This window comes from Chenopodium quinoa, unplaced genomic scaffold, assembly GCF_001683475.1.
Source record: "Chenopodium quinoa cultivar QQ74 unplaced genomic scaffold, ASM168347v1, whole genome shotgun sequence".
In the NCBI taxonomy this organism is placed as follows: Eukaryota; Viridiplantae; Streptophyta; class Magnoliopsida; order Caryophyllales; family Amaranthaceae; genus Chenopodium; species Chenopodium quinoa.
In genome coordinates this window covers 939,689-961,352 of record NW_018744151.1, presented here as the reverse complement: position 1 = coordinate 961,352, position 21,664 = coordinate 939,689, and the positions used below count along the sequence as shown (strand labels likewise).

At 37.5% G+C, this 21,664-nt stretch overlaps 1 protein-coding gene across 1 annotated transcript; it reads left to right on the top strand.

Moving 5' to 3' along the window:
• Nucleotides 1-388: 388 nt before the first annotated feature.
• On the top strand, nucleotides 389-21,094 carry LOC110693368. The gene is given in 19 exon segments (XM_021870501.1): nucleotides 389-2,459; nucleotides 2,712-3,010; nucleotides 3,095-3,305; nucleotides 3,475-3,712; nucleotides 3,798-3,948; nucleotides 4,079-4,386; nucleotides 11,903-12,642; nucleotides 12,756-12,995; nucleotides 13,308-13,412; nucleotides 13,859-13,917; nucleotides 16,320-16,382; nucleotides 17,388-18,681; nucleotides 18,875-18,988; nucleotides 19,089-19,258; nucleotides 19,331-19,541; nucleotides 19,638-19,853; nucleotides 19,856-19,874; nucleotides 19,957-20,107; nucleotides 20,201-21,094. Coding segments are annotated over 19 exon segments (6,198 nt in total). The 5' UTR covers nucleotides 389-1,159; the 3' UTR covers nucleotides 20,510-21,094.
• The last annotated feature ends 570 nt before the right edge of the window (nucleotides 21,095-21,664 follow it).

Genomic DNA, 21,664 nt, shown 5'->3' with positions numbered 1-21,664 from the left:
AGAATTTATTTATAAGAATATGGTTCAAAGAATAAAAATATAATACAGCTAATATTTACTCTAAAGATCTAGGACACGTTCAAAGATCAATTACTGCCAACTAATTGGTTCTTATTAGAACATAGTTCTCCCGGAATTTTTTTTTCGTGAATGTGAGAGTAAAGTAGTGATCCTTATAGTTATAGTTACTTGAATTATAAGATAAACTCAAAGGGACAACCCCAGTATAAAGTGAAGTGGACAAACTTTAAGAAACGTACATATTACTCCGTATCAAAATTCAGAGGCTGCTCCACTAAAATAATTGATTTCATGGAATTTTTGCTCCTACAAATTTGGGGTTGTAATCAAGCCAACCAATTTAAATAAATTCCATTGTTGACTCTGTGGGATCATCATTGTTGCTGACAAAATAATCCTTGTGACTTATTTTATGGTCAAATGATAGGCCCAAATAATTGAGCATGATGGTGATTTTTATTACTTAGGTCCTAATCAAATACTAGCCACTTTTCCAAGTAGTTTCCCTTTCACATTTTACTAATTTGACTATTTGAGTCATATATACCAGCTACCAAGTTTTAGGATGTAGACTCATTCAAGAAAAAAATAGTAATGCTACTAATGAGTAAAGTTTATATTCACAAATCACTGTAATTAGAGATAATTACAAGAGAGTAATAGCTACTTAGCTTGCACATGTAAAGGATATCGAGAAAGTACTCAAGAGTAGCTAATAAGGCGGCAGATTAATTAGACTATCTACAGACTAAAGTTGGCTAACCAAACCGACTACTCGGTGAGACCTTAAAACAGTTCTTAAGCACTTCTTATTATTAATCATTTTTATTCTAAAGCAACTTAAGCTCATTGGCTTCCTGCCAAACCTTAATCCATCCAACTCACATGTCAAAGTTGACAACCAGGTCAAAACTCCCGAATATAAACATATGAACCAAACTATACAACCATGTCGGCAAGTCCATAAGTTTTCAATGGCAAGCTCTAGACCTCACAAAGTCACAATACGAAGTCAAGCATACCTGTGGTGCTAAACAAAGAGAAGACTTGTGCTTCAAACATTAAAGATATTTAAACAATTAGCCAAAATCAAATCATATGATTCCATGTAACTTCGACTTTAATTATAAAAAAAAAAATGATTCAAATTTATGCATTTTTTCTTTACATATTACCACTTGGTTTAGAATTATGCTCAGCGGCCACAGCCATAAGCAGCATAACACCAACACAGATCCTAAAAGACCCAGAAACTATAGTCTCCAAAAATAGTTTATTTAGGCTTGGGTTTTTCAGCCCTGCTAATTCGACAAATCGCTATGTTGGTATCTGGTATAATCTCCCTTCTGTAAAGGAAGTCATATGGGTAGCTAACAGGAATAGTCCTCTCACTGATTCTAATGGAGTGCTTAGATTATCAGTTGATGGGAATCTGCAAGTTGAGAATTCAAGAAATGTGACACTTTGGTCTTCAAATGTCACTCATCCTGCCACAAAATTCTCAGTTGCTCAACTTTCGGATTTTGGGAGCCTTGTTGTCCAAGGATTTCCATCCAATGCAACCCCTGAAAATGGGACTATCATATGGCAGAGTTTTGAGCACCCGGCAGATTCAGTTTTACCAAATATGAGGTTCATCCTTACCTCAAATTCTGATTTGAGGCGGGTCTTGCAAGCTTGGAAAAGCTCTTCAGACCCATCAAATGGAAGATTCTCAATTGGCACTAATTCCTTAGGCCTATTCCAGATCATCATCTGGGATGGAGATCGTCCACATTGGCGAAGTGGTCCTTGGAATGGCAACATTTTCATAGGGACAAGATACCATAACACTGGCTATGGTAATATCTTGGTCAATACCGGGTCATTCACACAAGAAACAGTCGGTGGAATGCTTTCCCTGGTGTTTGCTGGTGCAAATGAGACTTTGATGTCACATTATGCAATAACTTATCAGGGAATAATAGCTCAAAGATGGTGGGATGATAGCATTAAGAATTGGGGGATCTCATGGAAGGCCCCAGATAACGTGTGTGATATTTATGGGAAATGTGGGGAATTTGGCAGCTGCAGACCTTATAGTTCCCCAATCTGCAGTTGTTTGAAAGGTTTTGAACCTAAAAACAAAGAAGAATGGAAGAGAGGAAATTGGTCGAGTGGGTGTGCAAGAAGAAAGCAACTGCAATGTGGTCTACCAGGGAGTAAACAAGATGGGTTTCTGAGATTAAGCATGATGAAAGTGCCAGAAAATGCTGAATTGATTACAGGATTGAACATAGATCAGTGCAGAAGTGCATGCCTTACAAATTGCTCTTGTTTGGCTTATGCATATGATACCCAGATCACATGTTTGACATGGAGTGGAAACTTAATCGATGTTGCAGACCTTTCCCCTGGCGGGGTTGATCTATACCTTCGGCTTGCACAATCTGAGCTAAGTAAGCTGGAACCTCCAGACACATTTACTTTCTTCAATTTCTTGCTTCACTACTCTTATTCATGAAAAAAAATAAATTAAGATGCATTTTTGGGTCACTCTAAAACTGTTTTTGCTACTAGTTTAGCTTGATTAGGAGATGGGATCCACACCTGATAGTGAGCTGATAGCTTGTTCTTTTAGCCTAAAAGTCAAAAAGAACAAAGACGGTTAGTATTATAATAAAAATAAATAAAATTCTTCTGATTTACAGGTAATAATATAAACATCAAAGCAATAGTTGCAGCCAGTGTAATTTCAGGAACAGCGGCAGTTGCTGCCATCATATGGTTCCTTTGGAGGAGATCAAAATCGAAAGGTAAAGTGCCATGCTTACCAATCAAGAGAGTTGAGAGAAGCCAAGCAACACCTAACGCACATGTGTTTAGAGACAAGAGCCAAGTTATGATTGAAGACTTGCAAATATTGGAATTTGACAAGTTGGCTGAGGCAACAGACAGCTTCCATGAGTATAATTTGCTCGGAGCTGGTGGATTTGGGCAAGTATACAAAGTAAGAAGTTTTCCAGAGTATTACTAGTAGTCCTTAATTAATGAAGCTAAAAACCTTAAAATTTAGGTGCTCTATTTGTTACAGGGAAAACTGGAAGACGGACAGGAAATAGCAGTAAAGCGACTGTCAAGAGCATCTGGACAAGGTGCAGAAGAGTTTATGAATGAGGTTGCATTAATTTCAAAACTTCAACACCGCAATCTAGTGAAACTGCTGGGATGCTGTGCTGAAGGCGAGGAAAAAATGCTGATATATGAGTTCATGCCAAATAAAAGCTTGGATACATTTCTATTTGGTTGGTCTCTATCATTATAAGTTTATAACAGAAACTCAAAGCATAAATTCAAAGGGGTTAAATAGATAAGTGCAGACTTAGTTTCATATAAAGTACATAAATAAATAACCTTGGTAATATTACACTACATATTTATTACTGTATTTTCATTTCTAATTCCCTTGAGCAGATCCAGAAAAGCGCAAATCTTTAGACTTGCAAAAATGCTTCAACATCATAGAAGGGGTATGCCGAGGCCTACTTTACCTTCACAGAGATTCCAGATTAAAAATTATCCACAGAGACCTCAAAGCAAGTAATATTCTGCTGGATAAAGACCTCAATCCAAAAATTTCAGACTTTGGCATGGCTAGAATTTTCGGGGGTAACCAGGATCAAGCTAGTACTCAAAGAGTTGTTGGAACATAGTAAGTACCCTGCTATTTGCTATTATATTCAGCCAAACAAAAGCTAGGTTTGCTAATCTAACAGCATTGTTTATATTCGATACAGTGGTTACATGTCTCCAGAGTATGCAATGGAAGGACACTTCTCTGAAAAATCAGATGTATTCAGCTTCGGAGTGGTACTGATTGAGATAGTAAGCGGAAAAAAGAATAACAACTACTGGTATCAGGAAGACTCCCTGAGTCTCTTAGGATATGTAAGTTGTTTTTCACTTTGAAAAAAATAAGTCACAGTAAGGGCCAACAAATTCAGAATCCAAGATACATTCAAACTTTTCATTTAACTTAAAGCATAATTAGCTAAGATTGCTGAAATAACAATTGCAGGCCTGGAAATTGTGGAGAGAAGACAATATCATTTTATTGATCGACCCGTCCATTAATAGTGCACCCTTCCAAGCTGAGACAGTAAGATGTATACATGTAGGGCTATTGTGTGTTCAAGAACTCGCCAAAGACAGGCCAAACATGTCAACCGTCATCTCCATGCTTTTAAGTGATATAACAGAGCTTCCAAATCCAAAACCACCCGGGTTTGTTCAACGCCAGCTGTCGTCTGATACAGGGTCATATCAGATCACTGAACAAACTTCTTCCACAAATTATGTTACTGTAACATCTTTGGCTGCTCGATAGTATATCTATTTTTCTCTTTATAAAATTGAATTAACTATGCTTTTCTGGGATGCATAACTTGAAATGTGAATAACCCTTTTTTACTTTGACTGTCCTACTTATCATACTAAGCATCAAATTTTTATTCTGAATATCATCCTTTTTGTTTTATTCAGCACCATATAAAAGCGCATAATTAGTCCCATAACAAGGTTATCAGTATAAACTAGTGATCAATATTTTCATCTCTAAAGTGCCAATATCTTTCCTAATTACTTGATTTAATTAACAGTTATGACTAACACTGGAACAGACAATAATAATGACTTCAATTTCACATTTTGGTCAACACTTCGTGTTTTTTTTTTTTTTTTTTTTTTTTTTGTCTAGACTTTGCAAAGGATGTGACCTGAATATCTCTCATGAATCACATCTATTACTAGACTTTGGAGTTGATTCCAAATTCATTGAACTAAGAGTGAAAGGTAAGAATCAAAACATCATATGATTCAAATACTGATATGAGTCATATGACTATTATGATGGTTCCATCTCTGAAGGCTCCCGTCTTTCCCCCTACTAATTGAAGATGCCAAAAATGCTAGGAACCAAGCTAACATAGCAACGTTTCATCAATTTCAAGTAAAAAAACAAATGATTCACATATATCAACACGACAACAACTAAAATAAAAAAAGAAAAGAGACATCCAAAAGGTACATGTACGCAAATAAAGAAATTAATAACAAATCCCTTTAATTGGAATTTATCGACTTGTATACTATTTTAGAATGTTTGAAAAAAGTTCTCACCTTTCTTAAAAATAAAAATAATTCACGCCAGATTTCAAAATATGCAACACCTAAATTACTCCTAGGATAGATAGAAATGAAACTCAAGACGCAACTAAAACTCCTTTTTTATTTTTTATTCGTGTTTTGGTTCTACCCGCTGTAGACCTGTAAACCAAGGAAAGTTCCAAAAAAAAAAAAAAAAAAAAAAAAGAAAAAAAAGAGAGAGATAGAGAGAGTAAAAAATGGATGTGGGTAAGAAAAATGGTGGAATTATTTGCCTCTAAGGTAAAGTGGGTAAGTCAAACCTAGAAAAATTGTGTATGATAATCAGAATAGTTAAAATAGAAATAGATAAATCAATGACAAATGAACAAAAGGGGCAGCTTAAAAGTTCTTTTTATAAAATCAAGTCACAGTCTTAATTATGAGAGGCTACGAGGCTTATGACATGGTAACTAATATTTCTACATGGAGATAGAATTTCTCAACCTAAAAAAGATGCAAAACTTGGCAAAGTCCATATAGAATTTGTCAGTCAACAAACACTCATAGATATAGAAAACTAAACCTTACATTTAATATTAGTTATTCACATTGTCTCAACTCCACATAATTAAGGATATGACATGATTTCACATAAAGACTCTTAAACATATTTGATTTACCATTCAATTCTCCCATCCTAATTTGAGAAGAACAATCCAATCATAAACCTTTAGTATGATATATGTGTGTATTATTTCTAGATGAGGGCATATGATTTACAACAAATAATGCACAAAACTAATTGTATCCACATACCTTTTTTGATTTGTTTGTCCTTTTTTAAAAAAAAATTCTTGCAGGCTGCATCAGTTTTCACTTCATTTGCATCATCTTGAGGAATTCTCGCTTGATAATTCTTCATACCTTTATTAAAACAATAAAGTGGCCCACCACTTAATGTCACAAGAAAAGTCAAGATCTTTGACCATTTGTGTGTAAAATTTCTGCATTGGTTATTAGCTCTTGGTTAATTTAAATCTGCAACACGAGCAAGAGATACCATCAGCTCTTCTTTCCTTAGCACCAACTAGGATTTCAGAGTAAACCATCCTACACATATATAAAAACACTGTCATCTATTTATGTACTACTACTCTTTTCTGTAAGGATTAAAGTGTTCAACTAACTTGCAATCAACCCACAATAGCAATGAACAAACAAGCATAACAATCAAGAACAACTTTGAAGGAATTAAAGCAAGTAAAAGGAAGACAATGTTACCGTGGGAAAACCCGAGAACCGGGAGAAAAAACCCACCCTTGCACTATGGAGTAATATTGATGATGAATGAACTCAAGAATTACAAGCATGAATTGTATAGAATTCAAATGCTCCTCACAAACCCTCTCAAAACCTCTCTATGTGTTTAAATGTTTGTGAATACTCAACAAAGAGGCTTAGAAAAGGTATATATAGTTTAGGTAGAAAATACAATCCAACGGCTAAGATTAAAGCAAATCGCACAAGCCGAAAACGAAGCGACGAAATAGGGAGCAGGGAGGTTCGGCCGAACCTACCCAGAGTTCGGTCGAACCAGGGGTGGTTCGGTCGAACCTCCTTGGGTTTGGTCACTCCTCCTCTAGAAATGTAAACTGGTTTACCTACTGACTTAAAACCGGGTTCGACCGAACTTTTCACAAGTTTGGTCGAACCTTAACAATAAGGCAGCTTCTATGCAATCTCCTTATGTCTCCATGTATTTATCTATCTCCACACTAATCCTAACAATCTCCCACTTGGAGATAGGATCAAACATGCACCATAGACTACCACATACACACTCCTTCCTCAAGAACACTTAATACATTCATCAAAACAATTTCACCATAGCACAACACTCCTTCAAATTAATGATGGAGTCCAATTGAGGTCCTACACAACCTCAATTTGTCACTAGAAACAGCTTTAGTGAGCATATCCGCCGGATTCATTGAACCGGCAATCTTCCTCAAACACATCGTGCCATCCTTCACCAAACTCCTAGTATAGTGATAACGCCTCTTGATGTGTTTAGTGCGATAATGAAACATAGGATTCTTAGCCAATTGAACCGCACTTTGGCTATCACTATACAACGCACAAACATCTTGTTTCATGCCCATTTCTTCAAGGAAACCCTTCAACCATTCCATCTCCTTTCCCGCTTCCGACATAGCCACATACTCGGCTTCCGTCGTAGACATAGAGACACACTTTTGGAGCTTGCTCATCCAACTAATGGCCGTACCACCAATAGTATACACATACCCCGAAGTGCTTTTGCTTGAATCATAACATCCTCCAAAATCGGCATCAACAAAACCTTCCAAAACAACTTCATTTCTCCTAAAGCAAAGAGCCATACTTGAAGTACCCAACAAATACCTCAATAGCCACTTCACGGCTTCCCAATGTCTCTCACCCGGATTTGACATGAACCTACTCACAACTCCCACTGCGTGAGCAATGTCGGGCCTCGTGCAAATCATAGCATACATCATGCTACCAACGGCCGAAGCATAAGGAACAATGGCCATTTTGTCCTTCTCTTCCCTTGTCTTTGGGCAATCCTCCTTAGTCAACTTGAGCTCACTTGAAAGAGGTGAGCTTCGAGGCTTTGCATCAATCATGTTAAATCTTTTAAGCACCTTCTTGACATACTCCTCTTGAGATAACTTCAACACACCCGTTGAGCTATCCCTAGAAATTCTCATGCCAAGTATTTGCTTGGCCTCACCCAAGTCTTTCATCTCAAATCTTCTTGACAACTTCTTTTTCAAGTCATTGACAATTTCCATACTAGTTCCCGCAATCAACATATCATCAACATACAAAAGCAAGTAGATATAGCCATTGTCATACCTTTGAAAGTAGCAACAATGGTCACCTTCCGCTCTCACGAAACCATTGCCTAGCATGAAATTGTCAAACTTCTTGTACCATTGTCTAGGAGCTTGTTTCAACCCATATAGACTCCGTTTAAGCTTGCACACCAAGTTCTCTTGACCCGGAACTTGAAACCCTTCCGGTTGCTTCATGTAGATTTCCTCCTCCAAATCACCGTGTAAAAACGCGGTTTTTACATCCATTTGCTCAAGAAATAAGTCCTCCGAAACCACTATAGCCAACAAGATCCTTATAGTGGTTAGCTTCACAACCGGAGCAAAGATCTCATGATAATCAATGCCCTCCTTTTGTGAAAAACCTTTCACCACAAGTCTTGCCTTGTACCGAATTGTACCATCCGGTTCTTCTTTCTTTCGAAAGATTCACTTGCACAAAAGTGCTCTCTTGCCCTTAGGCAACTCAACCAGCACCCAAGTGTTGTTTTTCTCCAATGAAGACATCTCATCTTCCATTGCTTGCTCCCACTTCAACGAGTCACCCATGCCCATTGCCTCTTTATAACATTCCGGCTCACCGGAATCCGTCAACAACAAATAATGCAAGGATGGAGAATATCGGTGTGGTGGCTTGATTGTTCTTGATGATCTCCTCACCGTTGGTGGTGTAGATGGCTCTCAATGAACCACAACGGGCTCACCCATAACTACTCGCTCATCCGTTTCCAAGTGATCATCATCATCCGAATCACTTGAATCCGAATCCACCGGAACATGAGCACCATGTTGAGGAGATGCTTGTTGAATTTGCACCTCAACTTCTACCTGTTCAACTTCCTTATCACTTCTAACCTTACCATCTAGCTCAACAAATTCCCGCTCATCTTCAATTGATTCTTTCTCAACGGATTTCCCACCAAAGTTGTCTTTGTACAAAGAGCTCTCATCAAAAGTGATGTCACAATGCCTAACAATCTTTCGATTCTTAGGATCCCACAATCTATAACCATATTTCTCACATCCATACCCGATGAAGTAACATTTGATGGCTTTTGGGTCTAGCTTGTCTTTCTTTTCGGATTGCAAATAGGCCACACAACCAAAGGTCTTCAAGTGAGTGTAGGACACCTCCTTACCACTCCACTCCTCCTCCGGTATCTTGAACTCCAAAGGTACCGAAGGTCCACGGTTTATCAAGTAAGTCGCGGTACTAAGGGCATCCGCCCAAAAACACTTTGGGAGGCCCGCAAACAACCTCATACACCTTGCCCTCTCCAGTAAAGTCCTATTCATCCGCTCCGCTACCCCGTTTTGGCGAGGTTTACCGGGAATGGTCCTCTCCAAAACAATGCCATGCTCCTTACAAATGTTTTTGTAAGCTTCCAACTCATACTCTCCTCCATTGTCGGACTTGATTGCCTTAATCTTCTTGCCCGAAACATTTTCAACCTCCGCCTTCCAAGTCTTGAACTTCTCATTCACTTCCGACTTGTGCTTCATGAAATATACCCATACTTTCCGGGTTGAATCATCAATGAAAGTGACAAAATAGTGAGAACCACCAAGGGACTTGATGGGGTATGGGCCCCAAACATCCGTGTGCACAAGTTCTAGCTTCTCCTTCTTCAAGGACCGTTTGGTTTTTGTGAAAGACACCTTCTTTTGTTTCCCAAAAACACATGTCTCACAAAATTTCATGTCGATTGATTTCAACCCCGACAACTTACCCTTTGAAGCTAGCAATTTCATCCCTTTCTCACTCATGTGACCAAGCCGAGTATGCCAAAGCTTAGTCTCATCATTTGCGGTTGTAGCAATCATGCTTTTACACCCTAAGGTAGTGTACAATGTGCCGGTCTTCGTGCCCCGAGCCACCACCATAGCTCCTTTTGACACCTTCCAAGTACCCTCACCAAACATGGTTCTATAACCGCTTGAGTCTAGTTGACCCACCGAAATCAAATTTTTCCTTAGCTTAGGTATGTACCTAACATCTTCAAGTTTCCATGAGCTCCCACTTGAGGTCTTGATCATGACATCTCCTTTCCCCAAAATTTCCAACGGTTCATCATCCGCAAGGTACACCTTTCCAAACTTGCCACTCTTGAAGTTTTGGAAAATCTCCTTACATGGAGAAGAATGAAATGAAGCTCCCGAATCAAGGATCCAAGACTCAATGGGACTATCAACACTCAAGATCAATGCATCACCGATTTCATCGCTTGATGCCAAGCTAACCGATGAACTAGCATCATCGTGGTTCTTGTGGTTTGAACCACCCTTCTTCTTGGGATTAGGACATTCCCTCTTAGTATGCCCTTTCACACCACAACCCAACACACAATGTTCACCTTCCCTTTCGACTTACTCCTCCCTCTAGACTTCGATCTTCCTCTTTGAGCACCTCTTTGTTGTCTTCCACGTCCCCTACCTTCACTAGAATAAGCACCACCCGATGACTCACCCGAGTTCTTCCTTCTCAAGCTCTCACTCAAGATTAAGTCCCTCACATCATCACACTTCAACTTCGACTTTCCGGAAGAGTTGCTAATGGCGGCTACAACGGTATCCCAACTTCTAGGCAACGATGACAACAAGATCAAGGCCCTCACTTCATCATCAAACTTAATCTCAACCGAAGCTAGTTGAGAGATTATTGAATTGAATTCATTTATATCTTCGGGGGCGGAACCACTATCATTCATCTCAATTTCAAACAAACGACGCATCAAGAACACCTTGTTCATAGCCGATGGCTTCTCATACATATTGGACAATGCTTTGATCACACCAACCGTCGTTGTCACATCTTTGACATTGTAAGCAACACTCTTAGCCAATGTCAATCTAATCACTCCAAGGGCTTGTCTATCCAATACTTTCCACTCCTCTTCCTTCATACCCGATGGTTTACTAGTAAGGGGCAAATATAGGTTCTTTTGATACAAATAGTCCTCTATTTGCATCTTCCAAAACCCAAAATCCTTCCCATCAAACTTCTCAATTCTCAACTTGCCTTCTTCCATTGCAAATCAAACACACAAAGTTCACAATAGGTTTTCAACAACAAAGAATGCAACTTGACACCCAAGACTCAAACTTTGAACACCTAAAGTTCCAAACTTTGAAACTCAATCACAATTTCAAGTTTAACACAAACCCTAAATCATCAAAACACCAAAGATTCAACCTTGGCTCTGGTACCAATTGTAAGGATTAAAGTGTTCAACTAACTTGCAATCAACCCACAATAGCAATGAACAAACAAGCATAACAATCAAGAACAACTTTGAAGGAATTAAAGCAAGTAAAAGGAAGACAATGTTACCGTGGGAAAACCCGAGAACCGGGAGAAAAAACCCACCCTTGCACTATGGAGTAATATTGATGATGAATGAACTCAAGAATTACAAGCATGAATTGTATAGAATTCAAATGCTCCTCACAAACCCTCTCAAAACCTCTCTATGTGTTTAAATGTTTGTGAATACTCAACAAAGAGGCTTAGAAAAGGTATATATAGTCTAGGTAGAAAATACAATCCAACGGCTAAGATTAAAGCAAATCGCACAAGCCGAAAACGAAGCGACGAAATAGGGAGCAGGGAGGTTCGGCCGAACCTACCCAGAGTTCGGTCGAACCTGGGGTGGTTCGGTCGAACCTCCTTGGGTTTGGTCACTCCTCCTCTAGAAATGTAAACTGGTGCACCTACTGACTTAAAACCGGGTTCGACCGAACTTTTCACAAGTTTGGTCGAACCTTAACAATAAGGCAGCTTCTATGCAATCTCCTTATGTCTCCATGTATTTATCTATCTCCACACTAATCCTAACATTTTCTTACTTCAACATACAAATTTCCACAGCTAATGACAGCATTACAATGAAAAAGTTCATTCATGATGGAGAAACCATAATATCCGGTGATGGTACTTTCAAGCTGGCCTTTTTCAGCCCACCACACTCTACAGACCGCTATGTCGGCATCTGGTACAACAAAGTTTCAGAGATGAATGTTGTTTGGGTTGCAAACAGAAACAACCCTCTAAATGACTCTTCAGGTTTATTCAAGATCACAGAGGACGGCGATCTAAAAGTGTTGAATGGTCAGAAAGAGATCCTATGGCAGTCAAATGTCACATATAGGGCCACTAATTTGTCAAAAGCTCAGCTTTTAGATTCTGGAAACTTGGTATTACTCAGTTCTAATAGTACAATATTATGGCAAAGTTTTGATCACCCCACCAACACAATGTTTCCAAAAATGAGTACGACTTTCAACAAAGAAAACTATAAAAATCCTCTTTTACAATCTTGGAGAAGCCCATCGAATCCCTCGGAAGGAAGGTTCTCTCTTCGCCTTGATTCTGTTATTCTCCCAGAGTTTATTATAGGGAACAATGATCGCCCATATTGGAGAAGCGGGCCTTGGAATGGTAACATGTTTATTGGAATTCAGGTTAATTACCCTGACTTCCATAGTCATGGATTGAGTGTTCAAAATGATGACCAGGGAACCATTACAGTGGTGTATTCAAACCCCGAAAATTCTTTGTCAAACATAGAATTAGACTACCAAGGAAATTTAATCCAACAGTACTGGGATGATACTAATGGCAAGTGGAAAGTTTGGTGGCAGGCCCCCTAAAATGAGTGTGGCTTTTACGGAAAGTGTGGAGAATTTGGAAGCTGCAATTCTCTCCAATTTCCAGTTTGTAAATGTTTGAAGGGCTTTCACCCAAAGAACAAAGAAGAGTGGGACAAAGGAAACTGGAGCAGTGGGTGTACACGAAGGACGAGCTTCAATGTGGAGTAAAAGGTGCAAAAGATGATGTGTTCTTTAGGCTAAAGATGATGAAAGTGCCAGCAAATACTGAGTGGTCACCAGGGTTAGATGAAAGCAGGTGCAGAAGCCACTGCTTGAGAGATTGTTCATGCTTAGCTTATGCGTATGACATTGGTGTGGGGTGTATGTCTTGGGGCAGAAACTTGATAGACACACAAGAGTTTTCCACAAGTGGGGCAGATCTTTTCCTTCGTCTGGCACCCTCAGAGCTAGGTAGGAAAACCTTTTCTATTAGGCTCAGTTCTTTTCACAAAAAACTTACTGATCAAGTTAAAATTTGCTAATTTAAAAAGTTTCTAAACATTCAGAAATAACCTGCTTTTAAAAAAAAAATTACTGATGAAAAGTTAACAGTTTATCTAGCATTTACTTCTTTCACGCAATAGAAATTGAAGCTAATCTTACTCATGCAGACAAATTCTTTCTTGTATTCAGGTAAGAACAGTAAAATAAAAATAATTATAGCAGTAACAGGAGCTTCAGTGTCTGCCACCCTTGTAGCTATTGTATACTTCTTGTGTAAGAGGAAGTCTAAACAAGGTAACATTCATTATAAAGTTAAATTCTATCGTTGACATAAATCATTATCCCACAAAGAACAGAGTTGAATATGTTCCAGATTGATGTCATACTTAGACAATAACCAACATATGGGATGCAATCAATTATACTTACATGGCTCAGCATTAAGAAAGACAGTATATATGCAGCTGATGGAAAGATGAGAGAAAATAAAGATCACAACATATTTCGTATAGAAAATAAAATATCAATAAGCAAGGATTTGCAAAAAAAAAAAAAAAAAAAAAAAAAAAAAAAGCAAGGATTTCAAATTTCTCATTAATAAATTGTATAGAATATGGAGTATCTATACCATACAGATTTATCCATATTTATATGACTTGGAAGACTTAAGGCAGATGACACCTCTTTTCTTCTGTTATTTCTGTTCTGAACTATAAGTTCTAATTTTTAACATGCATCAGGAAAGAAAACTGAAAATTATAAAGCATTGTTGAATATTCTTGGCAACAATAAAGCTCTAGTAAACCTCGAAGAGCTATGATTCTTTGAGTTTAAAAAACTGGCCACAGCAACAGACAACTTTCAGGAAAGCAACAAGCTAGGAGAAGGTGGTTTTGGCCAAGTGTTTAGGGTAATATATGCTAGGTTGATTAATTCTTATTATTAAGTACTTCCTAAGCTATTGTATACAATAATACAATACATCATTGTATCCAAAATTTTTATTGAATACAATGTATCATCATATTCAAGTCTCATTCTCAAGATATCATCACTTCATAAAAACCAATCTAAAGTAAATCTCCTCAACTAACATCCAAAAACAATCTAAATTTTGTGATTCAACTGTAAAATAAAAGAGTGCACCAATATGTAATTGTAGACTAAAATCAATTTGATTATATATTACGCAGTATTTTTTCAATATTTGTCACAAAAATGCCACTTGATTGACTAACTTCGTCAATCACTGATATCAACCAGCATTTTCTTCAATTGGTGTACAATTATATGAAAGGAGCTCAATTAAGAGAAATTTTAAACGAACGACTAAAATTCTTCACCAATATGATATTAAATTATAGCAGTCGTTAAAGAAGAAGCATAAAATTAGTTGCAAAAGCAATCAAACAAAGTACTAATTGTAGAAAAACTGAACAAAAACAGCATAAAATCAAAGGTAATTGGACTAAATTATTCAGAATTTCACATTAAACATACGATTAAACAATCAATTGAAATTAAAAAGGCAAAATTTTACAGAAAATGAGATCAAAAGTAAGAGAAATTAGAGAAGAACCTGATACGAAGAGGCATTTTTCTCAAAGTAAAGTGGATTTGCTGGAAAGAATGAAATTAGGTTTCTGGTGAGTAATACGGCGCCGTTTTTTGGTTTTCCGATTTCTGAATTAATCGCAGAGAATGAGAAAGATGGGTGTTTGAGTAACTGGTTGAGTGAAAAGAAAGTAGGAATATTAACGAACTTAAAACGGCTCATTACAATTTGCGGGAAAATTGATTTCAATTTTGTTGGACAACATTATTGCAAATGGAAAGGGTGCTAAAACTAGTTTTTTTGCCACTAGTAATGGGAGCAAACTATGTTTAGTCTTTTTTGCCAAAAGCCCCGTTTATCTTTTTTTATGAACGAAATACTTTTTTTTTTTTTTTTTTTTTTGAAGACAACGAAATACTCTCTTTTTTTTTTTTTTTTTTTGACAAGACGAAATACTCTCTTTGTTTCTCATTAATTGCAACTTTTTTTTTTCATCCGTTTATAATCCTTATTTTGGTCAACTTTTTTTTTTTTTTTTTTTTTTTTGAGGAAAATCTTGTTTATTTCATTAATTATATGTCAATCCTTGTATTGCAAGTAATCTGAAATAAAAGGGGACATGTAAATCATATGACAAAATTGTGATATTTTGGATAAAATCGTTACCAACATTAGCAATTTTCAAACGATGTCGAGTGCAACTAGACACATAGCTATTATTTTGTGATTTATTATTGTTACAATGGTATTTTTAACATACTACTATACTTACAGGGGTATTTTTAATGTATTTTTATACATATATTTTTTAATACTAGAGTATAAGTTGTTTTAGTAGTACTATTTATAGTTATTGTAGGTAACAGTGGTATAATATTTGTACCACTAGAAGAAACAAAATTCACCACTATTTTGTCTTATAGTTGCTATTACTTGCTAGTTGCTACGTAAATAGCACCTATGCGTCAATACTTAACCAACAATGTCACGTTACACGATTTGATTAAATGTTGACCACTTGATTTACTTATTACATTCCAAGTTTATTAAGAAGATAGATAAAATTGCATATATCTCCTATTAATAGGATTGAAAGCATAATTTTTTTATTTTTTTTTGGACAGAATATTGTACATAGTTGTAGACTTGTAGTTGTCAAGTAGTGAAAGATTCCACAGTGCTACTTGCTCGACCAAAAAGTAGCTGATTTGAGATCCAATTTTAAATACAAAACTTAAAATGTAACAAGCTGAAACAAACATTGACCTGAAAAGAAGTTGGCCTGATCACCTAAGTGACTCAAACCGGTTGCAACCAAAGTGATAGTAACTTAACAAAATCAGTTTTAATTCAACCCGAATTAGTTGTAGTAGCAATAGTCTCAACTTCTTTGTAGTAGCTTATACTAAGGCATACCTACCCTCATCCATTTGCTGATAGAGATCATAAGTGGTTACAGGAATACTCCGTAGCATACTTTGTGATGATGAGCAGTCCTTGAGCCTCTTAGCTACGTGACAGCAAACTAGTGCATATTTGAGTTCCTACATTGTCAATCGAAAACCATAGATTCTTAAATCTTGGATCATACACATTACACAACCATGACTCTGGTCTTGCCATGATTGTTGTTAAAATGCTTGTAGGACTGGGCGAACATTGCTTTGGTAGCTGACCTAGTGATTTATGATCCATGCTTCCACGATGAGGTCTTATGGTGCATACTAGTAGGCTAGTAGCCCTATTGTATGTACAAGAATTCCGAAAGACAAGCCAGATGTTACCATGATTCAATGTTATCGAGTCCAAAGCAGCCTGGCTTCACTCTAACTGAATTTTACACAAATCAAAGGTTCTCTCAGCAAGGGCAAGAAGGTGGTTCTTCAAATATTATATCTATCACAACTATAAGTGCTTGATAATTCATATATGTATCAGCATATATAACACTATGATAGGAGCCAATAAAGCTGATGTGTAGATCAAGTTTAGTGTACAACAATTTTCCAACTTCCTCAAAAACATGCCTTTGTTGTCTTAACAAGTTTAGGGTTGCCTATACATCTTGATTCCTCTGAAATTCACCGACAATGTTTCAATCAACATTCACAAATTTACACAAAGCAACATCTTCAAAAACGTGCTCCCTACTATTTCAAATAAAATTTAACAAAAAAAAAAAAAAAAAAAAAAGTGCTCCCTACACTGTCCGATAGTTGTTCAACTTTGACTTTTACATTATTAGATTAAAATTTTGTTGGATTTAAGTTAATATATTTTCTCCATTTCACAATACTTCCTACATACAATAGTGGATTGACACAAATATTATTAAAAAAAAAGTAACAGAGAAAAGTAAGATAATGTCTTCTTGTCCCCGCTTATAATGAGGACAATAGGCACATAAAAAAATTTCCAACAGTAATAATTATTGTGGCATGAGTTACCCAACACAAACACACACACACACAAAATGATTAGCTTTTTTTGAAGGTGATTCCCATCCTCAGATTAAATCATTTATAAGTATCATAACTAGTACATTTCTTCAACTCTTTCCTAGGTATATTCCAACCCAAACTCCACGACCTACAATAGAATATACAATCAGCAAAATTTTCCTTAAATTTTAGTAACACAATATTAACCCCATTTGTATTTCCTACTCAGTTAACCAGCAAAATTGAACTCCATTTGTTATTTGTATTCAAATTTTTCTGTTAAATACCATGTATTATCTGTATTCAATTAGTTTCTTCTCTTTTTTTCTATTGCAACAAACTTCAGCTTTAGACAAAATTATAGCTAGCAAGTTCCTTACAGACCCTGAAACTATAGTCTCTAGTAATGGTGCATTTAAACTGGGGTTCTTTAGCCCCCCTAACTCGACACACCGTTATGTAGGAATCTGGTATAGTAAACTCACCACGAGTAACGTTGTGTGGGTGGCTAACCGGAACAAACCTCTGAAAGATTCAACTGGTGGAGCAATCAGAATATCTGATGATGGCAATCTTCGAGTCCTGAATGCTCAAAACCATACACTTTGGTCCTCGAATATTAATGTTTCTGTCTCCAGCAACACTAACAGAAGTATAGTATCAGAAGCGCAGCTCTTAGACTCTGGCAACCTAGTTTTGGCGGATCAAGAGGGCATGATCTTGTGGCAGAGCTTTAAGCACCCAACTGATACAGCTTTGCCAAATATGAAACTTACTGTCAACAAGAATTCTGACATGAGGAAAATGTTACAGGCCTGGAATGGCCCTTCAGACCCGTCTTCTGGAAGGTTCTCGGTTGGCATTGATTCTTTTGCCTTCCCACAGCTTGTCATTTACAATAATGATCAGCCTTACTGGAGGAGTGGTCCATGGAATGGCCACATCTTTACTGCAATACAAAATAACGAGACTGATGAGTTCAATGATGCCGGTTTCATTCTTGAGAATGACAGGCAAGGTACCATTTCTATAACATATTCTTACACTAATCAGTCAGTGTTATCTAACTATGGGTTGAGCTATAAAGGAACTTTGACTCAGCGATGGTGGGATGAGAGCGAAAGAAAATGGAAGGTGGCCTGGGAAGCACCACACACAAAGTGTGACATCTATGGCAAGTGTGGAGTATTTGGAAGCTGTAATTTGATGAATTCTCCTATTTGCCGGTGCTTGAAAGGATTCAAACCAAAATACAAGTTAGAATGGAGTAAAGGACATTGGGAAAACGGGTGCATGAGAAAAACATCATTGCAATGTCAGAGAGGAAGTGAAAAAGAAGACGGGTTTTTCAGGGTGAAGGCAGTAAAGGTTCCAGACAACCCTGCATGGTTAATTGGATTGGATGAAAATGAATGCAGAAACCAGTGCTTACAGAATTGTTCTTGTATAGCTTATGTATTTGATACAAGTATTGGATGTATGTCATGGGATAGAGACTTGATTGACACAGAAAAGTTGGCTGCAGGTGGTGTGGATCTTCACCTAAAACTGGCACATTCCGAACTAGGTACAGTATCTTTTCTTGTCCGACATATCTTGATGTATGCTTAGAGGTAGCAATACAGTTTTTAAAACCATTTGATTCAGGTCATATTTGGATGGTAAGTCATTCGGTGCTTTTTGGGTTAGGTCATATTTGGATGGTAAGTCATTCGGTGTTTTTTGGAAATATTGTGGAGCTAATTCATTATGGTTTGCAGGGAACAGCAGTAGAGCAGTAGCAATTATTGCAGCAACAGGGAGCTTACTAGGAGCAGCTACAGTTGTTACTCTTATACTTGTTCTGTGGAGAAGCAAAGCCCATAAGAAGCAAGGTAAGACATTCATAGTTGCAGTCAAAATAGCTTCAATTCATTAGAACATTAGAAGAGCATAACCTAATGTTTCTGCGGTTTTTGAATTTAACATCTCAAGGAAAGAAACTTCAGAGGAGAAAAACAGTTACAGATATTCTTGGAATAGACGAAAACCAAGATCAAGTTGAGGAGGTTCCACTGTTTGAATTCGAAGAGGTGGTAACAGCAACAAACAACTTCCAGGACACTAACAAGCTTGGAAAAGGTGGATTCGGTCCAGTTTACAAGGTAACTAATTTTCTGATGAAAAAAGTCACAAACATAAAGGTGTAAAACTCACTTTAGAATTTGGATTTGTAGGGAACATTAGAAGATGGACAAGAAATTGCAATCAAGAAACTTTCAAAAGCCTCAGGACAAGGAGTACAAGAGTTTATGAATGAGGTGCTGGTGATATCTAAACTTCAGCACCGAAATCTTGTCAGACTACTGGGCTGCTGTGTGGGAGGAGATGAGAAGATGTTGATATATGAATACATGCCAAACAAAAGCTTGGACTCACTTCTCTTTGGTTTGTATCACAATATCTGACATAATCTTGCATTCATTATTAGTAGTCAAAAATACAAATTTAATCCACTAATTATGACTTCTCTATTAATCACAGATCCGGTGAAGAAGGAGCTACTACCCTGGAAGATACGCTACGACATCACTCATGGAATATGTCAGGGACTCCTTTACCTTCACAGAGATTCTAGAGTAAAGATTATTCATAGAGATCTTAAAGCAAGCAACATTTTGTTGGATAAAAACCTGAATCCGAGAATTTCAGACTTTGGCATGGCCAGGATTTTTGGGGAGAAACAAGACCAAGATGACACCAGAAGATTGTTGGTACATAGTAAGTACAAAAAACATGCATGTTCATTCTAGTTTTCATTTATCTTTGAACTCAGAAAGTCATGTTTCGATTGATAATGCAGTGGATATATGTCCCCTGAGTATGCAATGGAAGGGCGATTCTCAGAAAAGTCAGACGTATTCAGCTTTGGAGTCTTGTTATTGGAGATTGTAAGCGGACAAAGGAATAGTATTTTCTGGTACGAGGAGGATTCCCTAAGCCTGCTAGGATATGTAAGTCTTTTATAACATTAGAATTATTCAATTAGGAAATGCTTCGTACATTGACTGGCTGACTCGTGACTAAATCACCTGTTTTTCTCTCAGGCATATAAATTGTGGAAGGAGAACAATGTTATTTCTCTCATTGATCCAGCCATTGCTGATACATACTTCTCCGGACAGTCCGAAGAGATTCAGAAGTGCATACAAGTCGGCCTATTATGTGTAGAAGAATCTGCTCAAGATAGACCAAATATCTCTACTGTTATCTCAATGCTTCGAAGTGAGTTAGCAAATGTTCCACATCCAAAACCACCTGGCTTCAGTCACAGTCAGAAAATAAGGATGTCGGTTCATCTTTCGGACAGAGCCAACAGAGTTCATCTACGAATCATGCCGCTGTTACACTTGTAAGCGCCCGATAACACAGGGAATGTAACTAGCTAACATGGTTTCCTAGGCCAATGTGTTGTAATCTAGTACTATTGCTTATAAATTACATTATTAGCTCGAGTGATGCCTTGAGTTCTTGAAGTTAGAGAAGGGATTATATTATGTGGTAAATGAACAATGCCTTAAAATTTAACAAGTATATCTTGCAGAATAAACATCCATCTAATCTAACATCCATCTAATCTAACATATTAATTAGGAAAGCAAAAATCTGTTTTCTAAATTGTATCAAGTTAAACGTGCTGTATCTTGCCACTTCAGTACAATAGATATCAGACAAATCAAACAGGACCTCTGTTAACATTTTTGTCTTGCAGCAGGACAGCGACGACCATTTTGTAACTTGCCACTTTTACCTAGCTAGTTTAGTACAGAGTAGCAATAATTCAATGGCCTCACTTCTCCAATAGTGAATTAGACTAAAAATAACCAGTACAGCATTGATACACACACTAAAGTCTACTCCCTAGATATTCGACCTCCTAGCTGCACATTGTAACCTTCCAGCACCAAAGTTTGACATCAATTTTTATCCTTGAATCGCCACTACCAGTCTTGCGAAATTATAGTGAAACGCTAAACATCGCCCGCAATTTACCATATAAAGCCCACAAATATGATATGATTTGACCATTATGCCCTTTTTCTAAAATTGAAATAATCTCGGTGTAAAAAATGTGGAGCCGTACTGGCTCGCCGGGGGAGACCGGATGGCAGGCCGGAGATGCGGGGGACGCCGGAGGTACGTCGTCGTCGACGGAAAACGAGGTAAGTCACCGTTAAAATTCACGGTTTATCGTCGGAGTGGCTCCGGCGCCTAGGGTGGACGCCCAAACCGTAGCCTGGACGTCCAAGCCGGACGCCAGAACCACCAGAGTGGCGTTCAGCCCAGACGCCCAGACCACCAGACTGGCGTCCTGGGCAGACGCCACTCCACTGGGTGAGGCGGCCCTGCCAGGCGCCAGTCCAGTGGCTGTGGCAGCCCTGGCAGACGCCACCTTTAATAATTATTTTTTTTTTCTTTTTTGATTTTGTTGTTGTTTTTTATTTAATTTTTTTGTAAAAAAAAATCGAAAATGATTTTTTAAAAAAATTCGAAATGGGTTTTTTGTAAAT